This window comes from Ruditapes philippinarum, unplaced genomic scaffold (assembly GCF_026571515.1).
Source record: "Ruditapes philippinarum isolate M1 unplaced genomic scaffold, ASM2657151v2 ctg1007_1_1_1_1, whole genome shotgun sequence".
NCBI lineage: Eukaryota > Metazoa > Mollusca > Bivalvia > Venerida > Veneridae > Ruditapes > Ruditapes philippinarum.
Window position 1 is genome coordinate 225,486 of NW_026855886.1, and position 18,145 is coordinate 243,630.

The 18,145-nt window shown below is 29.9% G+C and overlaps 1 protein-coding gene across 1 annotated transcript in view; it reads left to right on the plus strand.

Annotated features, from left to right (window-relative positions):
- LOC132744714 (corticotropin-releasing factor receptor 2-like) overlaps window positions 1-3,159 on the plus strand; it is a 165,278-nt gene extending 162,119 nt beyond the window's left edge. Inside the window, exon 17 of the mRNA XM_060733488.1 lies at window positions 1,540-3,159. Coding sequence (XP_060589471.1) covers window positions 1,540-1,761 — 222 coding nt within the window. The 3' untranslated portion in view covers window positions 1,762-3,159. The remainder of the gene's footprint in view (window positions 1-1,539) is intronic.
- The last annotated feature ends 14,986 nt before the right edge of the window (window positions 3,160-18,145 follow it).

Here is an 18,145-nt window from a genome sequence, read left to right on the forward strand (position 1 = left end):
AGTTTCAGTATTTAATTTTTTCTGTATGACAAATAATTGAAGGTGATATTTGTATAGCATTTGTGTAGGTCATTTTAGAAGGATAAAATACCGCTTAGGTTTTTGCTAGGGACGTGATAGATGGTCTTTGTATAGGGAAATAAAATAAAACTGGGTCTGATTTACAAATATTAAGGGACTTTTCTTTTACTTCAAGTGATATTTCCGTACATGAATTTTCAAAAACAAATAAGACAGTCAATTTTGTTATTGTGTTTTGTAAATTGCAGATATGACGTTGATTTTACTTATCTTTCTGCGAATATGCTCATTTAGTTTGACAATATATATAGATTTAACAAATAATATTTATATTTATGTAAATTTACTAATATACTAATACTAATCCAGACGCATTTGTGGTGTTGATTGATTTGTTAAACAATAACGCGCTTTCTTAACTAAGTTTCACTTAATTTCTGTAAAGGTTTAATTTGGTTTTTGTTTTATTAACTATTTAGTATTTGTAATTTCATTTAATTTGTGAAAGCAGTCATATCAGTTGTGCTTGGATTTCGAGTTGGGGGAAAATTCTGATGTTTCTTTTTTTCTTTTTCTTAATGATATTTATTAAATTTTAGCCTCATTTGACTGTATATTTCAGATGTTGTTATTTCGAAACACTTGATTTTTAAAAAAAAAAACAAGATTGAATTTGTTACAGTATTTATGTTTATCTTGAATAACTTATATTGTCATAAAGGCAGTACATCCAATTTCATCTTAATGTCATATTTCATATTGTTACTTGTAACAGGACTATCGGGAAAGCCGATCACATATATGCTTGTACCAATGTGCTATAAGTATTATAAAATGTTTAATGCAATAAACTTATTGGATTGAATTGAATATATAAGCATTTCAAAAAATAGATTATATTCATACCAATTTGATGATACAGGCTGTTGTTTTGGGGTGTTTTTTTTTTGTTAACACCACAGTTAGTATTCATTTAGGTAAATCTGCTGTAACAACTGTGTGCATTTAATGCTTTTATCATTTAGTTTGTCAATAATTGATCGCAACTTGTAATATAATTTGGCTCTAAAGTCTTTGTTATCGAATTGTTTCAAAACAAGTAACTGAATATATTTCTAAAACAAAATATCATTGTATAGTATAACCTTCTGAATATCTGAATACTTCTTATATGTAAACATTTGAACTTGCAAGTAATAATTTCAATATAGATTGATGTTTGGATATGTATAAACTGCTATCCATTGAACTGTTAACAATAGGTTTTCTTTTGTACAAAAAATAAAACACAGATTCGATCTTGATACATTCGTAAACACGATTATTTTTTGAGCGTGTAATATCATAGATAAATGATTTAATAGTTACCGATCGGATGTGATATTCGAATAAGATAACATTTTTACAACTATTATTATATGTATTCAACACTTTAAATTAATTAATAATCTCAGATTAAATATATTTTAAAAGTTAAAGTACAAAATTGAAATATTTATATATATATTTCTCTCAAAGAATCCACAGGCGAACGAAGTGGAACAAGACAGACTGCTACAAGCAAATCTCGCTTTAAAAAGCGAAACGATAGAAAACAACACTACAGCAAACCACGTGATAACAAATGGCAACACCGTTGACACGTCGAGTACGACGCAAGCGTTTATTAAACGGAACAATAACAATGGCACCGTGCATTTTGACTTTGGGTATAATGTGGAACGGGAAACAGTATTATAATTAGGTGGAAATTATATACAAGTGTATAAATTTGTGCATAATGTGAACAGACTTCATGAACAAAGAAGATATTCGCAAGTGCCTGTGGATTGAATGTGATTCAAAGAAAGTGCTTAACCAAATAGTAATGTTTTATAAACATGCTAAAATATGTATGTTTTATATTTATAAAAAGGATGATGAATATCATTCTCCTTATTGTGATTTCTATATTTTTGTATATGTCTCGTACATTTATTCTCCTCCGTGGTTACTTATTTCCAACCATTTTATTTCATTTTGTTATGGAGTTGAATCTCACTTATTAAAGACATTGATTTTTTCTTTAAATTTGTGGAGCAAATATTAACTTAACGTACAAAAGCAAGGTTATTGGGGCATCATTTTTGTCAATCAGTCATTAAGTTTCTACCTTTGAAGTGGTCAACCCACTTAACACCGTTTAATAGTCTTGTGCAGATATATAAAATAAAATAAAATGAAATCCCTTAAGAACGCCGGAAACGACAAAATTAAAAATGTAGCAGGCTCGGTTTGATTGAGCCTGTTCATGGACGGTACTGGAAGGTGCAAGTTACCTTCCAAGCCCCCTAGCACTGCCTTAGGCAGAGTTCAAAATTAAACACGAAAACAGAGAGATCTTTATTCTATTCATAAAAACTCAAAGCCATGTTATAGATACATATCCCTGCCAAGTAACACAACCTTAGGCTATTTTTGATAGAAATTCATAACGACAATAATATGTTTCTGAAAACCTCTTTCGGTTCCAGGGGTTAAGCCGTAGGAAAGTGCTATTGTGTTTAATTAATTTTGTTTTAAACAGTTATGTTTTAGTGCCTATCCTTTTAATTATTTGTAAATTGAAGAGTTATTTCTCCCTCCATTATTCTATCAATAATACGTAATTCCGTCCTCTATTATTTTCATATATGATACATGTTAAGCACTTGGGTATTGAAACAATAAACTAACTTAGTACTATTCTCAATATAGATTTTGATTATATAGAAATAATTCAATCTTTGTAAACTTTTATAAAATATAAAGGTATTCAGTTATAATTCTACCACCATGTTAAACAAAATTTGGATGTTCGTAAACATTGAACATGAATGTAATGTTTTTGTTTTTAAATAATATTTTCATTGTTAATAGCAAATGCAAACATTTGTTTGTCATTTACGTATGTAAACTCCTCGCATGTTTCATATAATTTATATTTTAATACCAAAGCAAGCAGTGATTGTTGCAAACGATGTATATTATTTGTTATAAATTAAATTATACTATCTCTTCTTTGTGTCAATTAATATGAATGAGTGTACATATTGAATTTACGCATTAAAAAATGAAAATCATATTGAAGAAAATATTGTAAATAAACTTGAAAACAAACTATTTTTTTCATTAGTTCTTTTTGTATCCAATAGCGTTTGTTTACATCATTTATTCTATGAAGAAAAGCAGTATACCGCATGAAAAATTAATCAACTCTGAAATTAAAGAACAGGCACTTAATCAATGAATGTGATCTATACAATTATTGTATGGTAATTAGGCGAGTATTCAAGTGTATGTGACATACACATAGGCCACAGGACGAGGTAGATATTACATTTTATGAAGCCAAGCACATAGACTAGGATATTCACTGAAGGCATCATAACTTGTTAAGAACATAGTATAATAAAGCATTAAATAATGTATTATTTTTTTTATTTCTTAAAACTGTTTAATACATTTGGTATTTGTTTTTTGATCATTTGGCCTACAAAGAAGTTGTAAACATGCACACGAAAAGCACAGAAATCTTCCTGTTTACAGTTTTTATATCACCTTCCAAAGCGTGAAAATGTTCGCGCAAATGGGCAGCAAAACACCCTTCTATTTAATCGTAAAGATGAAATTATTGTTGAAATCTATTTGACTTACAGGCGAGGTCAATGTAATTTTTTATGGACAGTCAGTCATATTACTTGAAGGCATAAACTATGTACATCTATATTAAAGTAAAGAAATGTAATGATTGTCAATATTATTAATGTTCACTTTAGAAATAATGAACTTTGTTTATGATCACGTATACCAAAAAGCAAATTAAAAAAAAAAGAAGATAATTCTGTAGATTTAAATCACTGATAAATCAGCTTCTTTTTTTAAATGTTTACTTTAGAATATACTCTTTGTTTATGATCACGTGATCTTGAATTTAACATGTCTGCTTTTCTATCGCTTGTGGTTCGACCGACATGCGGCTCAACTGACGCCTATAAGTACTTGTATATCGTTTTGTTTTCAAAAATAAACATGTTGGGACTTAAACTAACCGAATATCTCGTTTTAAAACGACTGATACATTATTCGTTTGCCTGTGCATATCAGGTTGACGGTTGAATTTGCAGCAACAAATACCTCAATAACTTCCTCAATTCTATAAAATTTAGTATTTTATTTTGACAATCATGCACAATTATAAGTTCTGATCAGCATGCACAATGCTATTCTTAAAAAAATTACAATAGACAACAAATATTTGGAAAAAACTTGCTCATACCTACTTTCGTTTCCGCTCCCGTCCGCCATTAGGGCATATCGCATGAATTCACCTCGCTTAAAGGAGTATCGCACCGCTATACGTTCGACCCCCTGGTAACTGCTGTGAGGAGTTTGTGAATTTAGATTTTAAGATAGGCCACGGTATTTGATATGAAATATTAATTACATAATAGATAAAAATGGAAAATAAGCTATATTTGTATTATTAATCTTTAATATTTGATGATTCAAAATACCAGACGAAAATATATAACTCGAATAAATGAAAGGCATTTTTTATTGTCACAAAGCATACTATACATTCTGAAATTTGAAAATCAATTTATATCAAGTTTTTGCAAAGATGATGACGGTAACTTTCTAACATACAACAAAATGTAGATAGAGCTTTAAGAACTCATTTGTGACAGAGGAAACTGTGTCATACATTAAACCTTTTAGGTGTTTATACAGAAAATATGATGCTGAATTTAACGCTCTCCAGATCCTTAATAACTAAATTACAAGACTTGACCTTTTAAATTGAATCATTTTAATGAAGATGAGACTTAACGCTATATTCATTGCAAGCTTCTTTTAATTTCTTCGCATTTTCTTCTTTGAAGAAAAAACAAATGTGCTTAACCCTCGAGGAAACATTATATTGCCTTCTACGAGGTAACATTCACTGATCTATATATTTTAAAATCGTACACAATTATTTCAACAAAATGCTTTATCGGCAAATTACAATATCAGTGCAATGCAACACCAGAATGACAACTTAAATATATTGAATAATTTACAATGCATCAATTCTACTTCAATAGATGCAAATAGTAAAAAATTTTGTTCAAGATTTCAATAAAATGCTTTATCGACAAATTACTATATCAGTACAACATAGCAACTGATTGTCCACTAGAATATACTTAATTATTTACAATACATCAATTCTAGGTCAGTTGTTTCATTACATTAGGCGTATGCATAATTAAACGATGAAAGAGTTCATTGTGTTATTGGGGTGACAATAACGTTTTCAATGTGATGGATATGTGCTAATAATACTTACTAAATTAAATATAAAAGGTAAACAAAACGTTGCGATAAAACAAAATAATTGAGCCTTTGATTAAATTAATGAAATAGAATCATATTTAATAACGTTCGCTAGATATAAATTGTTCATATACTATATCCAGGATGCTTATATGTTCGGAAATGCGGACTGTCAAAATTGTAATTACTGGTTAGTTATCCAGGAAAGAAATTCAATGACTGTAAATATGTACTTTTTCATTAAGTCACTTAAATGACAAAATATTTTGAATTAAAGGTTTAGAAATAAAAAAAATCATACGGCGGAAGTGTCATCTATCCCTACCTAAATGCAAAAAAGGGCTAACACAAAAAGGTCATATAGATTTTAATATTTTTAATAACTATCATAACATATTAAAAAGCATGAATATCGGTATCTTCAAGTCTCCCTATCGTCATACATCCACTTTATGAATTCAGATGTTAACAATGTAAAATTTTCATGCGGCATTTCTTGCACTTTTCGATACATATCCAACATTAAAGGATAAATATTCAATCGATTGTATTATAAGATATAATGACATTTGCATTCCCTGACATGACTCAAACTTGTCTTCTCTTAATTCTTCGATTCTCTAACTCTACCTATGTTTTCCTTCTAGAATTTTACTTGCATAGTTCAGACAATACTAATGGCACACAGGTCCTTAAAATAAGAGCACAAACGCTGGAATTAAGTATAAGATACAAAGCTGTTTTATGTTATATATAAAGTTTTGAACCCAGTTGAAGAGTTCTTACTGCCAACTACATCTCGTTCTTAAGATATATTTTATTCCACTTAAATATCTTGTCTGTGCATTTATATCAAACAATAACACCATTTCGTGACTAATGCCGTCAAACCTGGCACTTAAAAGCTGTGATGTTGAGTGTTGGTAGACAATAAGGAGAGGATATGATAAATGTCTTTTAATATCCTTTATCCGTCTGCAATGTATGCTTTAGTCTAATAGATATTTTCTCTCTCTAATACGTTATAAGTAATAATGACGCCGGTATATAACGGGTTATTATTTTATATCAACAAATATTGTTTTAGTCTGGGGTCAAACTAAAGTCACCGCAAAATCTTTTTCAAGCAATATAAAATAAAAAATAGACAAATCTTCATACAGACACATGTTGACATTACAATTCAACATACATATTTAAGTTATGCTCGTGAAGAGTCACATTTTACGATAAATATATGTTTTATATGTTTTTACATATCGATGCCTTCTTAACTTATCTACAAACTCGTATGTTGTCGTGGTTTGATAACTGCCGTATAAAAACATTAACATAATTACTTTTCTCTGTATTTGATTCAATTTACTTTCCAATTCTATTGTAAATCAATTTGTTTTAGGTTTTACACGATTTTTTTAAAGATATTTTCGGTCATATCCCTGCGGATGATCCGAACAACTTACCGACATTCCTAGATAAGTAACTGGTAATAAGCATTTTTTCACTAATGGCCGGCTGCATATCCCACATGATTTCTGAAGCAGCGTTGCGAGACAACACTAACATGCGTTTTTTCACTCCGCGCCCCCGCCATTTTAACAAATTTATTTTAGTCTTTTTGCTTGGCTGGGTGCAGGGCCGTGCCCCGCAAATGAGCGTGTTTTCGCTCCGCGCCCAGTCATTTTAACATGTTTGTTCTCGACTTTTCGCTTGTCGGGGTTGCGGGACGAAAACACGAATGGCACAAATCAGCCATCAAAGTTCTACAGAAAATACAACTTTAATAAGGTAAATCAACTCTATGAAAAGATAACAAAACACAAAATAAATCACTACATTTATTATTACTATTTTGACTGGATGAATTTTGATATTCAAAATATATCTTTTGTAACAAAATATTTTTAAAGTCTTTATCATTATAATTGTAAATCATATCTAGATATGAATACTCATCTTTCTTATCACTGCTTTGAAATGGCGGCCTTTGACTGTTGATCTTGCTTGAGCTGCATGAACTGCGGGACTTGAGGTTGCTGTTGTCCGAAATGCCAAGGAAGTTGAGGCGACACCTGGTCAAGAATATTGAAAGGGACAATCCGGTCGGGTATGCCCCCATCCGCTACATGAATAACATTGGATAACCCTGTTGAAGCGTCGTGAGCCACGAAAATTAGGCATGAAGTTCGTATTTGAAGGAGGAACACCAGTGGAAGTAGAAGACCTAGTAAGATCAGCAAACACTGGGCTAGGTGTAGCGCTGGCAGGCTTCCGCGGCTGCTTAGATTTAAGTTTGGCAAGCGCCCTGCTTTCTGCCCTTTTAAGACGTTTATCATCGTCACTGTCACTGGCTAGGTCGTCTGACTCGTACTCTTTGACTGTGTCCCAGCCGCCTGAAGATTTATCAGCAATTCTGATAAGCTTATTTCTATGAAATACTTTCTTTCTCAGGGCTTCAGATAATTCTAGGACTTTATTCTGCTCGCCTCTTTTAGTAGCCTCTTTAATGTCGTCAAAACCCTCAATAACGTCAAGATTGAAAACAAACTGTTTCTTGTTACTTCGATACTTGAAGTCCTTGGATGACGAAACATCCTTGAAACGCTTTAGTCTGGAAGTCGAAGAAGAGTGTAATTCTTCTCTCAATTCTCTTTTCAATGACTTGAAATGCTGGTCGAAATAAGAGCGCATCAAACCAAATTGCTTACTACAGAGCCATCTGTATTTCCATTTCTATCACTGAAGGACGAACTATCTCTAATTCTATCTTCTGATTTAGCCATTTATGATATCGTAATGTAGGTGTTTACTGCACAATGCAAAGACTTCGAATGAGGAAAAAATCTTAACAATGATTATCAATACTTTACACGCACGGAAAATCCGTGCAAAACTGAATACCATAATACTACAACCTTAAAGGGCGATACTCACTAAAACTAGATGATTAACTTTAACCTATGATAAATATATAAGCACTCATAACAAATACGTATAGTCGTCAGAACTGGCCTTCCCTTCCACTCTCTCGGAAATGCTGTTTACTCGGTTTTCCATACACCACAAATTTGAAGTCGAGCGACAGTGTGCCGGCATACTTGATTAAATGGTAAACATTGAATTGTGATATTTTGCTCACAAGCCTTCCGACAAATATCTAAACAACATATTGATGGTCAATTATTAAACGGAAACAAAATGTCTTAATTTCTGTTGGAGTTAACTTTGAACTACTAAACCTTTAAACGATCATACTCGAATAAACGACACCTTGATTCTGAAATGTTTAATTATAGTTGTAGTTTAAATGATATATATCGTCTTTGAATTATAACATAATGGCGATATTTAGTAAATAAATGTTGCTAATGAAACGTAAACGTTGAACTAAAGATGTATTTTTAATTCAATAAATTTCATTAGACTAAAAGGCCAAACGAAACTAATTTATAATTTGGTTTAAAACGCGGATGATTTTATGTTTATAAGATTTATTGATGCTTAACTGATATCTTAGGAAGTTTTTTTTAATGTTATTCCTATTTATATATATCTTTTTTAATTTAATTTATTCTTTTCATTTTTTTTTCTGAAAATATCATTGTTTCAACATTCATGGTGGGTGAGGTGTCAATTACAAACCATTGATTCCCAATAATGTGCAATAATTATCAAAGGAATTATAAATGTGAAACAGCAGAAACAGTGCCATCAATAAACCAAAAGAGACTTCTTGAAAGCAATCTTCCACTAGACAATAACGAGTAAAATAACAAGGTATTTTTCATTATGAGGTAGATTTGGTACACCGTACAGTAAAAATAGCCTAAAATATTATTGTGAATTATCATTTTACTACACAATTTACGTAGTTACTCTTTCGCAAAAAATGATGATGATGATAATTATACTAATAATAATAACTCACCAGTACTGAGCAATGAGTGTAAAGTTTTTTGCTCAAGGAAACAACGACTTGCCCCTGATGAGGTTTGATCGCATGCGGCTAGCGATCATTAGATTACTAGTCCGACGCATTAACCACTCGGCCATGCCGCCACTTAAATGACATAATTTGATTTTTTTCATGTTCAAACGTTGATACATTATCAAAATGATAGATATGCGTCATTATTTAAATTTTGCATTAAAATTGTGTACGCTTGTATTGTTGCTGAAAATAGATATAATAAGTATATGGAAATTAATGATATTATACGAATCGTATAATTGGTTTAGATTTCAGTCATACCACCATTATAAGGTTCATATAACTATTTTACAGTTTCGCTGGTTAAAGTAACGTTATGCCAGTTCAAGTTTAAAATTGTAAGTGAACAGATAAAAATCAAAAGAACATAATTATAAAATATTGCCATTATTGTTATCCGGACATAATAAAAATCCACGTGACAAACGGACATTTCTATAATTAAACATAAATATTAACTTTTTCGGAATCTATCAGTTACGGTTGTTTTCTTTAAATCTTGTGACAATCATTTATAATAAAGGTAGTTTTTATATCATAAGTATCATGAATATTTTTCATTATCATTTATTGAACAATGACACAAACACCATGTAGTGGCTAATCATTTAAAATGTATTACAAATTCAACACAAACTGACAGTGTAAAAATCAGCATAATTTCACTTAAATTAAATGTTTAAAAGAAGAAATAAGGTATCCCTCCGTGCAATATTCCAGGCGCAATCGACAGAGAAAGATTGTGTTTGTGAGTGAAATCGAGAATGGTATTTTATTTAGCTAAAACTAGTCTCTCTTTAACTGTTTTTATGGTAAAAAAATAATTTTAGATAAATATTGTAAACTTACTATATTGAATATGAAAATTATACGATTCTTTTTACGTAATTATTTTTTCTAATTTGTTATTATTGCAATGATTTTGAAATAATTAGATGTTTAATGGGATTTAGTAGACAGAACTTCTCTTTTAAAAGAATAAATGGGGTTTGATTAAGTATACTTTTAAGAAGAGACAATTTAAAAATAAAAGCAATGCAATACAAAATAAGAACACGTTCCTTTAAATCTATGAAAATGACAACACAAAAATGCGTGCAATTTGTTTTGTTCTGCTGAAATTTGTTCACCAAGCTGTTCTATTTGGTTTAAAGTAAAGGTAATAAAATATTTATCTACATTTAAGATTTGATATTGTTCATATACATGTATTTGTTTTATTCAGGCTAAAACTATTTTATTATCTTAACATTGCAATTTCGTCCTTCTTTCTTAAAATAGCTATGTATGTGATGCATTTGGTTATATGACATTATTCAAAATAATATTTTACTTGTATGAGATATTCCTTTCGCTCTTTCATAATTATAAAATAATATAGAATGATATCTTACCATGTGTAAGATTTCTTACTGTCTTTTTCTATAATCTTATTTTAAATAATAAATTAAAGAACATTTGTTTAACTGATTATCGTCAAAGCTCAATACTAAAACAACTATTCATACCCTTGTGCCAACAAACTCGACATATTAATGCGGTAATGGCATATTCGTAGACAATAAGGAGAACTACAGTTATCAATACATGTGTTACATTCTCCGTGTGCATCATTTGTTATGCAATTTTAACAGACATGTCGAGCCAATGGATATATATTTACTTACATGAAAAAAATGTTGCAGGTGGTTTTAGTTGCCGTCGAACAAAACATTTACTCACTTGTGACATGTGACATAAAACCAATGAGGGTTATAATGGCCAAAGATCGCTTGCCTGAGATCCGTAAATAAAATGCAACATCATTTATATAATATTATAGACAAATTTAGGGAAATATTGCATGCCGAGTATTAAGCCCTGGGCGGTATGGTGATATTTTTCTATTTATCTAATTAATTTAATTAACAAGTTCATCATTTAACTATAATATTGTTTATTTTTGTTTTGCTAAATAACAAATTTTATTGGATTCAATTCAATGTATATATTTTTTATGATAATAGTTAAGTGACATTTAGTATCTTACTAAAAAAACACAAAGAAAACAAAATGCCAGCAACTGCAAACACTTACCAGATTTATCAGTTTATCTAGACCTTTGTGTGTCAGTAAATATGTAGGATAAGTGTGTGTATTACTGGAGGATTTTAAGATACTGTATATAGAGACATGCTGTGAGCATGCTACACATTTTAAGCAAATACATTTTGAGGCTATTTGCATTTTATGTCGTTTAAATATCTCACACCAAAAATAAAATGTAATTTATCAGCCCTTGCATGTATGTTAGGAGTGAAATGGCGTAAATAATGGTATTCTGAGAAACTTAAAATGAATTTTTTATGCAGCTATTTCAGGTCAGAAATGTCTGTAATTAAATTATGAAGTTGCAGCCGAGAATGTCGTCTGCCAAAGCATTAGTCTTCGAAAAATAAACCAAACATTTAGCAAAGAGAAATACAATTTTTTATAAGTACAGTAATCTTAAGGCTGTAATCTTGTGCCTTAAAATAGAGAAATGAATGAACACAATGAAAATAATTTCTTCACCAGATTTAAGTACTAAACACAAAAAAACTTCAAAATAATGTCTAGTTAATTCAGCAACGTCTTTTTATTCCACAAAATTAGCAAACGCAATATAACTAAAACTTCCTCTCAACAACCTTTTTTTGTCGAATTTTCCTCAATCTTATTTATTTGCAACAAGCCTCTTAATTTCCTATAGTGCTTCAAAGAAAACAGTTCAATTTTGTTGAACAGTGCTAAAACAAATGAAAGAAATACAAATTGTAACAAAACTATTATTACCTTAAGTAAGAATACAACTTTTTAACTTCCGGAAATTATTTCAACAAGCCTTAAAAATACAAAACCAAGCAGAAACTTAACATAACGACTACTTAACAAAAACAATGATTAGAAACACGCAGTTCCAATAATGATAAACATAACGGGTCTTTAATTAAGTGTACCATCATTTACAGTATGTTACATATTGTCCCGTGTTTTGTACGAAATGAATATTTTAATCTTTAAACTAAATAGTTCTACAAGTTTGTCAAAATGAAACATGTAATTATATCTTGCAAAAACTTGGTAAACAAATATGTAAGTTTGAATATAGAAATCAACTCCAGTTTCAATTTAAAAATGTAATTATTTTATTTGAAAAATATACAACGTTTCGACTCAAAAGTCTTCATCAGGTATACTTTGTTTACAGGAAATGACGTCAACGTCATATGACGTCAAGGACAACGACGTCAAAATGTAATACATAATTTGGCGTATAAATGTTATATGTAGGATCTTTATAAAAGATACAAAACACTGGTGAAGATGCAGTAAAAAGCAATGTAAAATAAGAAAACCAGCATAAACTACATATTGACATGAAATTAGTTTTAAGTCATATTAAGCAAAAAAAAAAAAACAGAAAATACAATTTTTATAAAAAAAATATTAAAATGAAGAATTATAATCTACAAAATTAATAAAGTATTTTGGAATTCATGCCATCAGGAATAATTGTACCTAGCTTATACATCCATGAAGTTTCTTTTAATAATCTTTCCCAATTATTCTTTACTTTATCAATTGGCATAAATGAAAAATCTTTGATAGAATGCCCTTCAGAATTAAAATGTTCAGATACATTGGTACATGTAATAGTGTCAGGAAAGTGTTTAATATCAAATTTGTGGCTATTCATTCTTTGACTACATTTTTGCTGAGTTTGACCAACATACTGTTTTTTTTTACATTTTTTAGAAGTTATAAGATAAATGACATCTGAAGATATACATGAAAAATCACGTTTTATAGCAAATTCTTTAGGTATAGCAGTACTTGAAAAATTATTAGATTCAACAATATTATTACAATGAGTACAATGAGGTCGACAACATTTAGATACTGAACCAACCATGAATTCGGCATTTAAATGAGTATGAACTAAATTGTCTTGTAAATTTCTCGGTCTCTTATAAGCAACAATTGCTTGTATTTGTATAATTAACGTACACTTTCATTTGGAGAAAATTTCAATAGGTTCCAATATTGGTTAATTATTTTACCTATATTGGGTAAAGATGGATTATATGTACACACAAAGGGGATAATATTTTCACTTTCTTCTGATTTGTTTTTTAATTTTAATGTATCCTCCCTCGATAAAGTTGATGCTCTGGTAATTGTGTCTTTAATGATATTTTCTGGATAGTTTCTGGCACGGAAATAACCTCGTAGTTTGTCACAGTCTTTTTCATATATGTTGTTATTTGATGTAATTCGTCTGTATCGTTTAGCCTGGCTAAATGGAATACCTTTCAAAGGATGGCATGAAGAAAATTCAATATATTGATGGGCATTTGTTATTTTTTCATGGACACTAGTTTTAATTTCACAGTTATCTTTCTTTTCCAAATTTACGTCTAGAAATGTTGCAGTTTTTTAGTAGTTATAAGTAAATTTAATAGTGTTGTGATAGTTGTTAATTTCATTAAAAAATGTAATGAGCTCCTCTTCACTGTGGTCCCAAATGAAAGAAATATCATCAAAAAATCGCAGCCATATTGAGGGTTTTCTTTCACATGTATTTAAGAAGTCCATTTCAAATTTTCCTATAAATAATGAAGCAAAAGATGGTGCCATTTTAGTTCCCATAGCTGTTCCTAAATTTTGTATATAGTTATCATCACCAAACTGAAAGTTGTTTTTTGTAAGCATTATTTCAAGAAGATGTAAAATGTCTTTAACTGAATGTTGTTGTCCTGTTCTCTGATTAAGGTAGTACTGACATGCTTTGATTCCATCATTATGAGGTATAAGAATGCTATATTCTGCGACCGTTCATCTGTTGCAACTATCCGAACATCGATTTAACCGTACACTATAAAAAGACAGACAATTTAATTGCGTTTATATCAGAATAAATAAACTCAAAATATTTTATTCAATTTGAAAAAGAAATCGGATCGATTGTTAGCTAAGATTTTAAAGGAGCGTCGATTGCTATTTTATCTAAGGATTTCTCTTCTAATGAACACACTTTAAAACATAATCCTTGAATATACAGTATCTTTAAAGATAAATACAATTCTCAATCCAATATCACAGCGTAAGCCAGGAGTAAGATGAATTATATGAGTAATTGAAATTTAATCTTATTTGTTTTAGTTTTTCGTCATATGCAATTTGTAAGAAATGTATTGTACCATAGTATATGTGGTTCTTTTTCAGAACGACCAAAGCTAGAGATACAAAATATATTTGTAAAATCTTTTTGGGAAATATTGTTTAATGTTTTGGGTTCATTTGTTTTTTAAAGCTTTATCAGTTTACAGTACAAAAAATTTTTAATACTTTTTAACTTTCATTTAGAGAAATTGAATTTCTTAAAGCATGGGCTGATAAAAATTAAATCCATTTCTTAATAATTTTTTCTTTATTTGATAAGGGGTTTCTATTACCAAAATAAAAATTTTGTTGTTTGTGAAATAGTTTCATTGAATAAAAATCTAAAATCCCCGAAATGCTACCCTATATAAAAACTTTAATAAAAACAAAATTAATACAGTTTCACTCTGCGTAAAGTAATGCTTTAAAGGTAGACTTTTTTGATGAAAATGTTTTTTAAAAACCTCTTTGTAACAGTATTCATAAAAAACCTAATCGTATGAGGAAAGTTAAGACAAATGACACAGAGAAAAAACAACAACAAACAACAACAAAACAGGTGAATAAAGCAGCTGTTTTGATAAGTTAAACAAAATGAGATATCAGCTTGACTAATCGGACGGCTTGTATAGATATATGTACACTTTAACGACATTATTACTAAGGAACGCCATCCTATATTAAAAGCAAACATCTTGATTAAGTCGCGATGTTTGATCATGTTGTTTGCGCAAATTATAAGTGATGTCTATCAAAATCATAAAGTCACATTTAAGAGCTGTTAGTAAGCGCACGTAAATATTTGTATATTCTCCTTATGAACTAGATTGGTCAAATCCGTTCAGACACCATTACCGTCTTCAATTCCATATTATTTCAGCCTTTATAACACTGTGATAAGATAAGAAAAGGTAAGATAAGAAAAGATAAGACCATGCCAGACAAGGTAAGACAAGATAAGACCAAACCAAACCAGACAAGACAAAATAAGATAAGCTTATGCTACATCTAATTTAAGATACAAAAAGTATAGGTTTGCTGTTTTGAAAATGGTTAATATTTAAATATCATATCCTACGCTTCCTTTAAAAGCTGTTTTCGGTTAGCTTCTTTCGCAACTCTTCTGCATTTAATATCAACTGTAATAAAGGATGACGAGAACACCTGTATTTTTTATTTGATAGCTGGAGAAAAACAAACGAGATACTAAGACAGAAAACAAAGAAAGATTTTAATTTTGCTTTTAGAAAGATGAAAACATGAAGCCGTTTGAGTGTTTTCGTAAATTTCCTAGTTTAACTGTATTTGAAAGTCTTTATACAAATACTTGCATTCAAATGTTTGCAAGATTAAGCAAACCAAAAGAGTAAAACCGGGAATAATTAAGAACAAAATGTATCATATCGCAACTTTGCCGATTAATTTGTATCGTCAATAAATCGTTCAAGTAAGCGATGTTTTTATTACTTTTACTTAATTTAATTACGACAATACAAGAAGAAAAAACAACACAAAAACACTAGCAGTGTCTATATTTAACCATGTTTCATTGAAAATGAAGAGTGAAACATTTTTGAAACTTGCAGTGTCAAGACAAACCATAAATCTAAAATGTAATTTGACAGAAGAGGAGGAGAACGCAATATTCATTTACAAAACAACTTGTCAGCTAAATAGATGAAAATAGTGAGATACTCCAAAATAATTTGATGGAAGATTTAGTATTCACAGAAACAAAATGTCTCACATTTGTACTTTATATCTTAGTTTTTTCTAATTAAAATGGTTTTGGTCTTTTTTATACATAATTTGTGTCCTCTCTCGCCCTGTCTTGTAGAATAATACACTGTTTTAAGAGATAAAGGAAATCGAGTTTTTGTAAACTGAACGAAGAAAATAAACAAGTCAATTCAAGTAAAAAAAACATTTATTTCTCTTATTCCATGTTCACACATAACGCAATGTGGTGACAAACATAAAAGAAAAGTACAATGAGGAACGCAACTCTTCTGCATTAAATAGAACATGTCAGTTTCAAATGAAAATAAAATTTTCTAAAGTGCACTGAAGAAATAGTCTTGTAATTGAGATTTTACTGATTAAAAGTGCTTGTATTAACTTAGTTGTAGTTCAGTATTCATTGGTCATTTACCTGAACCATAGATTGCTTCCGATGCCTTTTGGAAGTTGGTAATAATTTAACATAATTATTGTATAGAAGTAAACATACTTCTTTCTTTACATTTTGCTACGTTAATGACAACTTGTTCACATTTAGTATTATTTTCGACCGGTGTCAAGCATTTAAAGCTACATTAAATAAATTTCATAAAAACAGAAATAGCGACATTTCATTAATAAATTGGGTTTCATATCGACTCCAGATCTTAACATGGTGTCAAGACAACCAAAATGAGTTTTATAATCATAAATATCTGCGACCTCATTCTGGCGAAATCGGAAGTAAAATTTCTGTTTGCATAAGAAACTCCGCCTTCGGATCATCCGTACATCAATATTAAATCAACAAACATGACTATAAGTAGCAGTCCTTATATAACGGTATATTTCCGCATTGTAACGGATGTTTTCATACAAATTTAATATTTTTATGAGATGATTACTATTTCATGAACGCCTTGCCAAGTGCACCGTGAAGCTAAAAAGGTTAAAGTGTGTTTGCACATGAAAATCTTATATTTGCTGTAGTATAACACTGAGACGTAGCACATACACGAACTGATTATAGCCTTAATTTGCATGTTAAAATTCGTATACGAACTTTAGTGTTACCGTGGGGTTTTCCGTTTAAAATCGTAATTTATGAATAATGTTTGATGAGATTTACAACAATACTGTTAAAAAGGTTAATGAAACTGTATAATGTTTGGTTTTTAGGCCGACAGTAAAATATTATTACATATTTATTTAATGTAGCTTTAATACTATTAATTTTAAAACCTTTATTTCAATTAAAACAATTGTGAAATCTTTCCGGCATTGTAACCATAAAAACGACATTTTCTTGTTGGAAGTGTGTCAGCATAACTGAACAGAAATGTCATAAACACTTTTTATTCGTTCGATTAATATAACAGACAAAACTTATACAAAAAGCATTGTTCGATCAAAGTATTACCAAAACAACTTCTTTAGTGGAGGCCTTTAACTTTCATTACAGGTCTGATTACTTCCAACGAATAGCCTGACATTAATGCGATTTTATCTGTCAATTTCCTGCAAACAGAATGGTTCCTAAAATCCCTCATGTACCGACTCAATCAAACCGAGTCTGCAATGTTCATGTATTTTTTATAAGTGCTTCCGAGGGATCAGCACTTTATCCAGATTTACGCTTTTTTTAAGTTTTAGCTTTCACTTACAATATCCTTAGTTGTATTAATGTGTTTTTTAAAAAGTTTTTTTTTTAATTCTTTGTATGCCAAATACGGGAAAGGGGAAAAACTTGCCTTTCCAGTTTTAAATCTGCTAGAAGCTTTTTTTTTAAATATCTCAGCCATTGTTATTTATATGTAACCATGTTAACTTGAAAAAAGAATATACGGAATTTTATGAGAAAATGAGAAGTTAATCATTATTTAAAATATA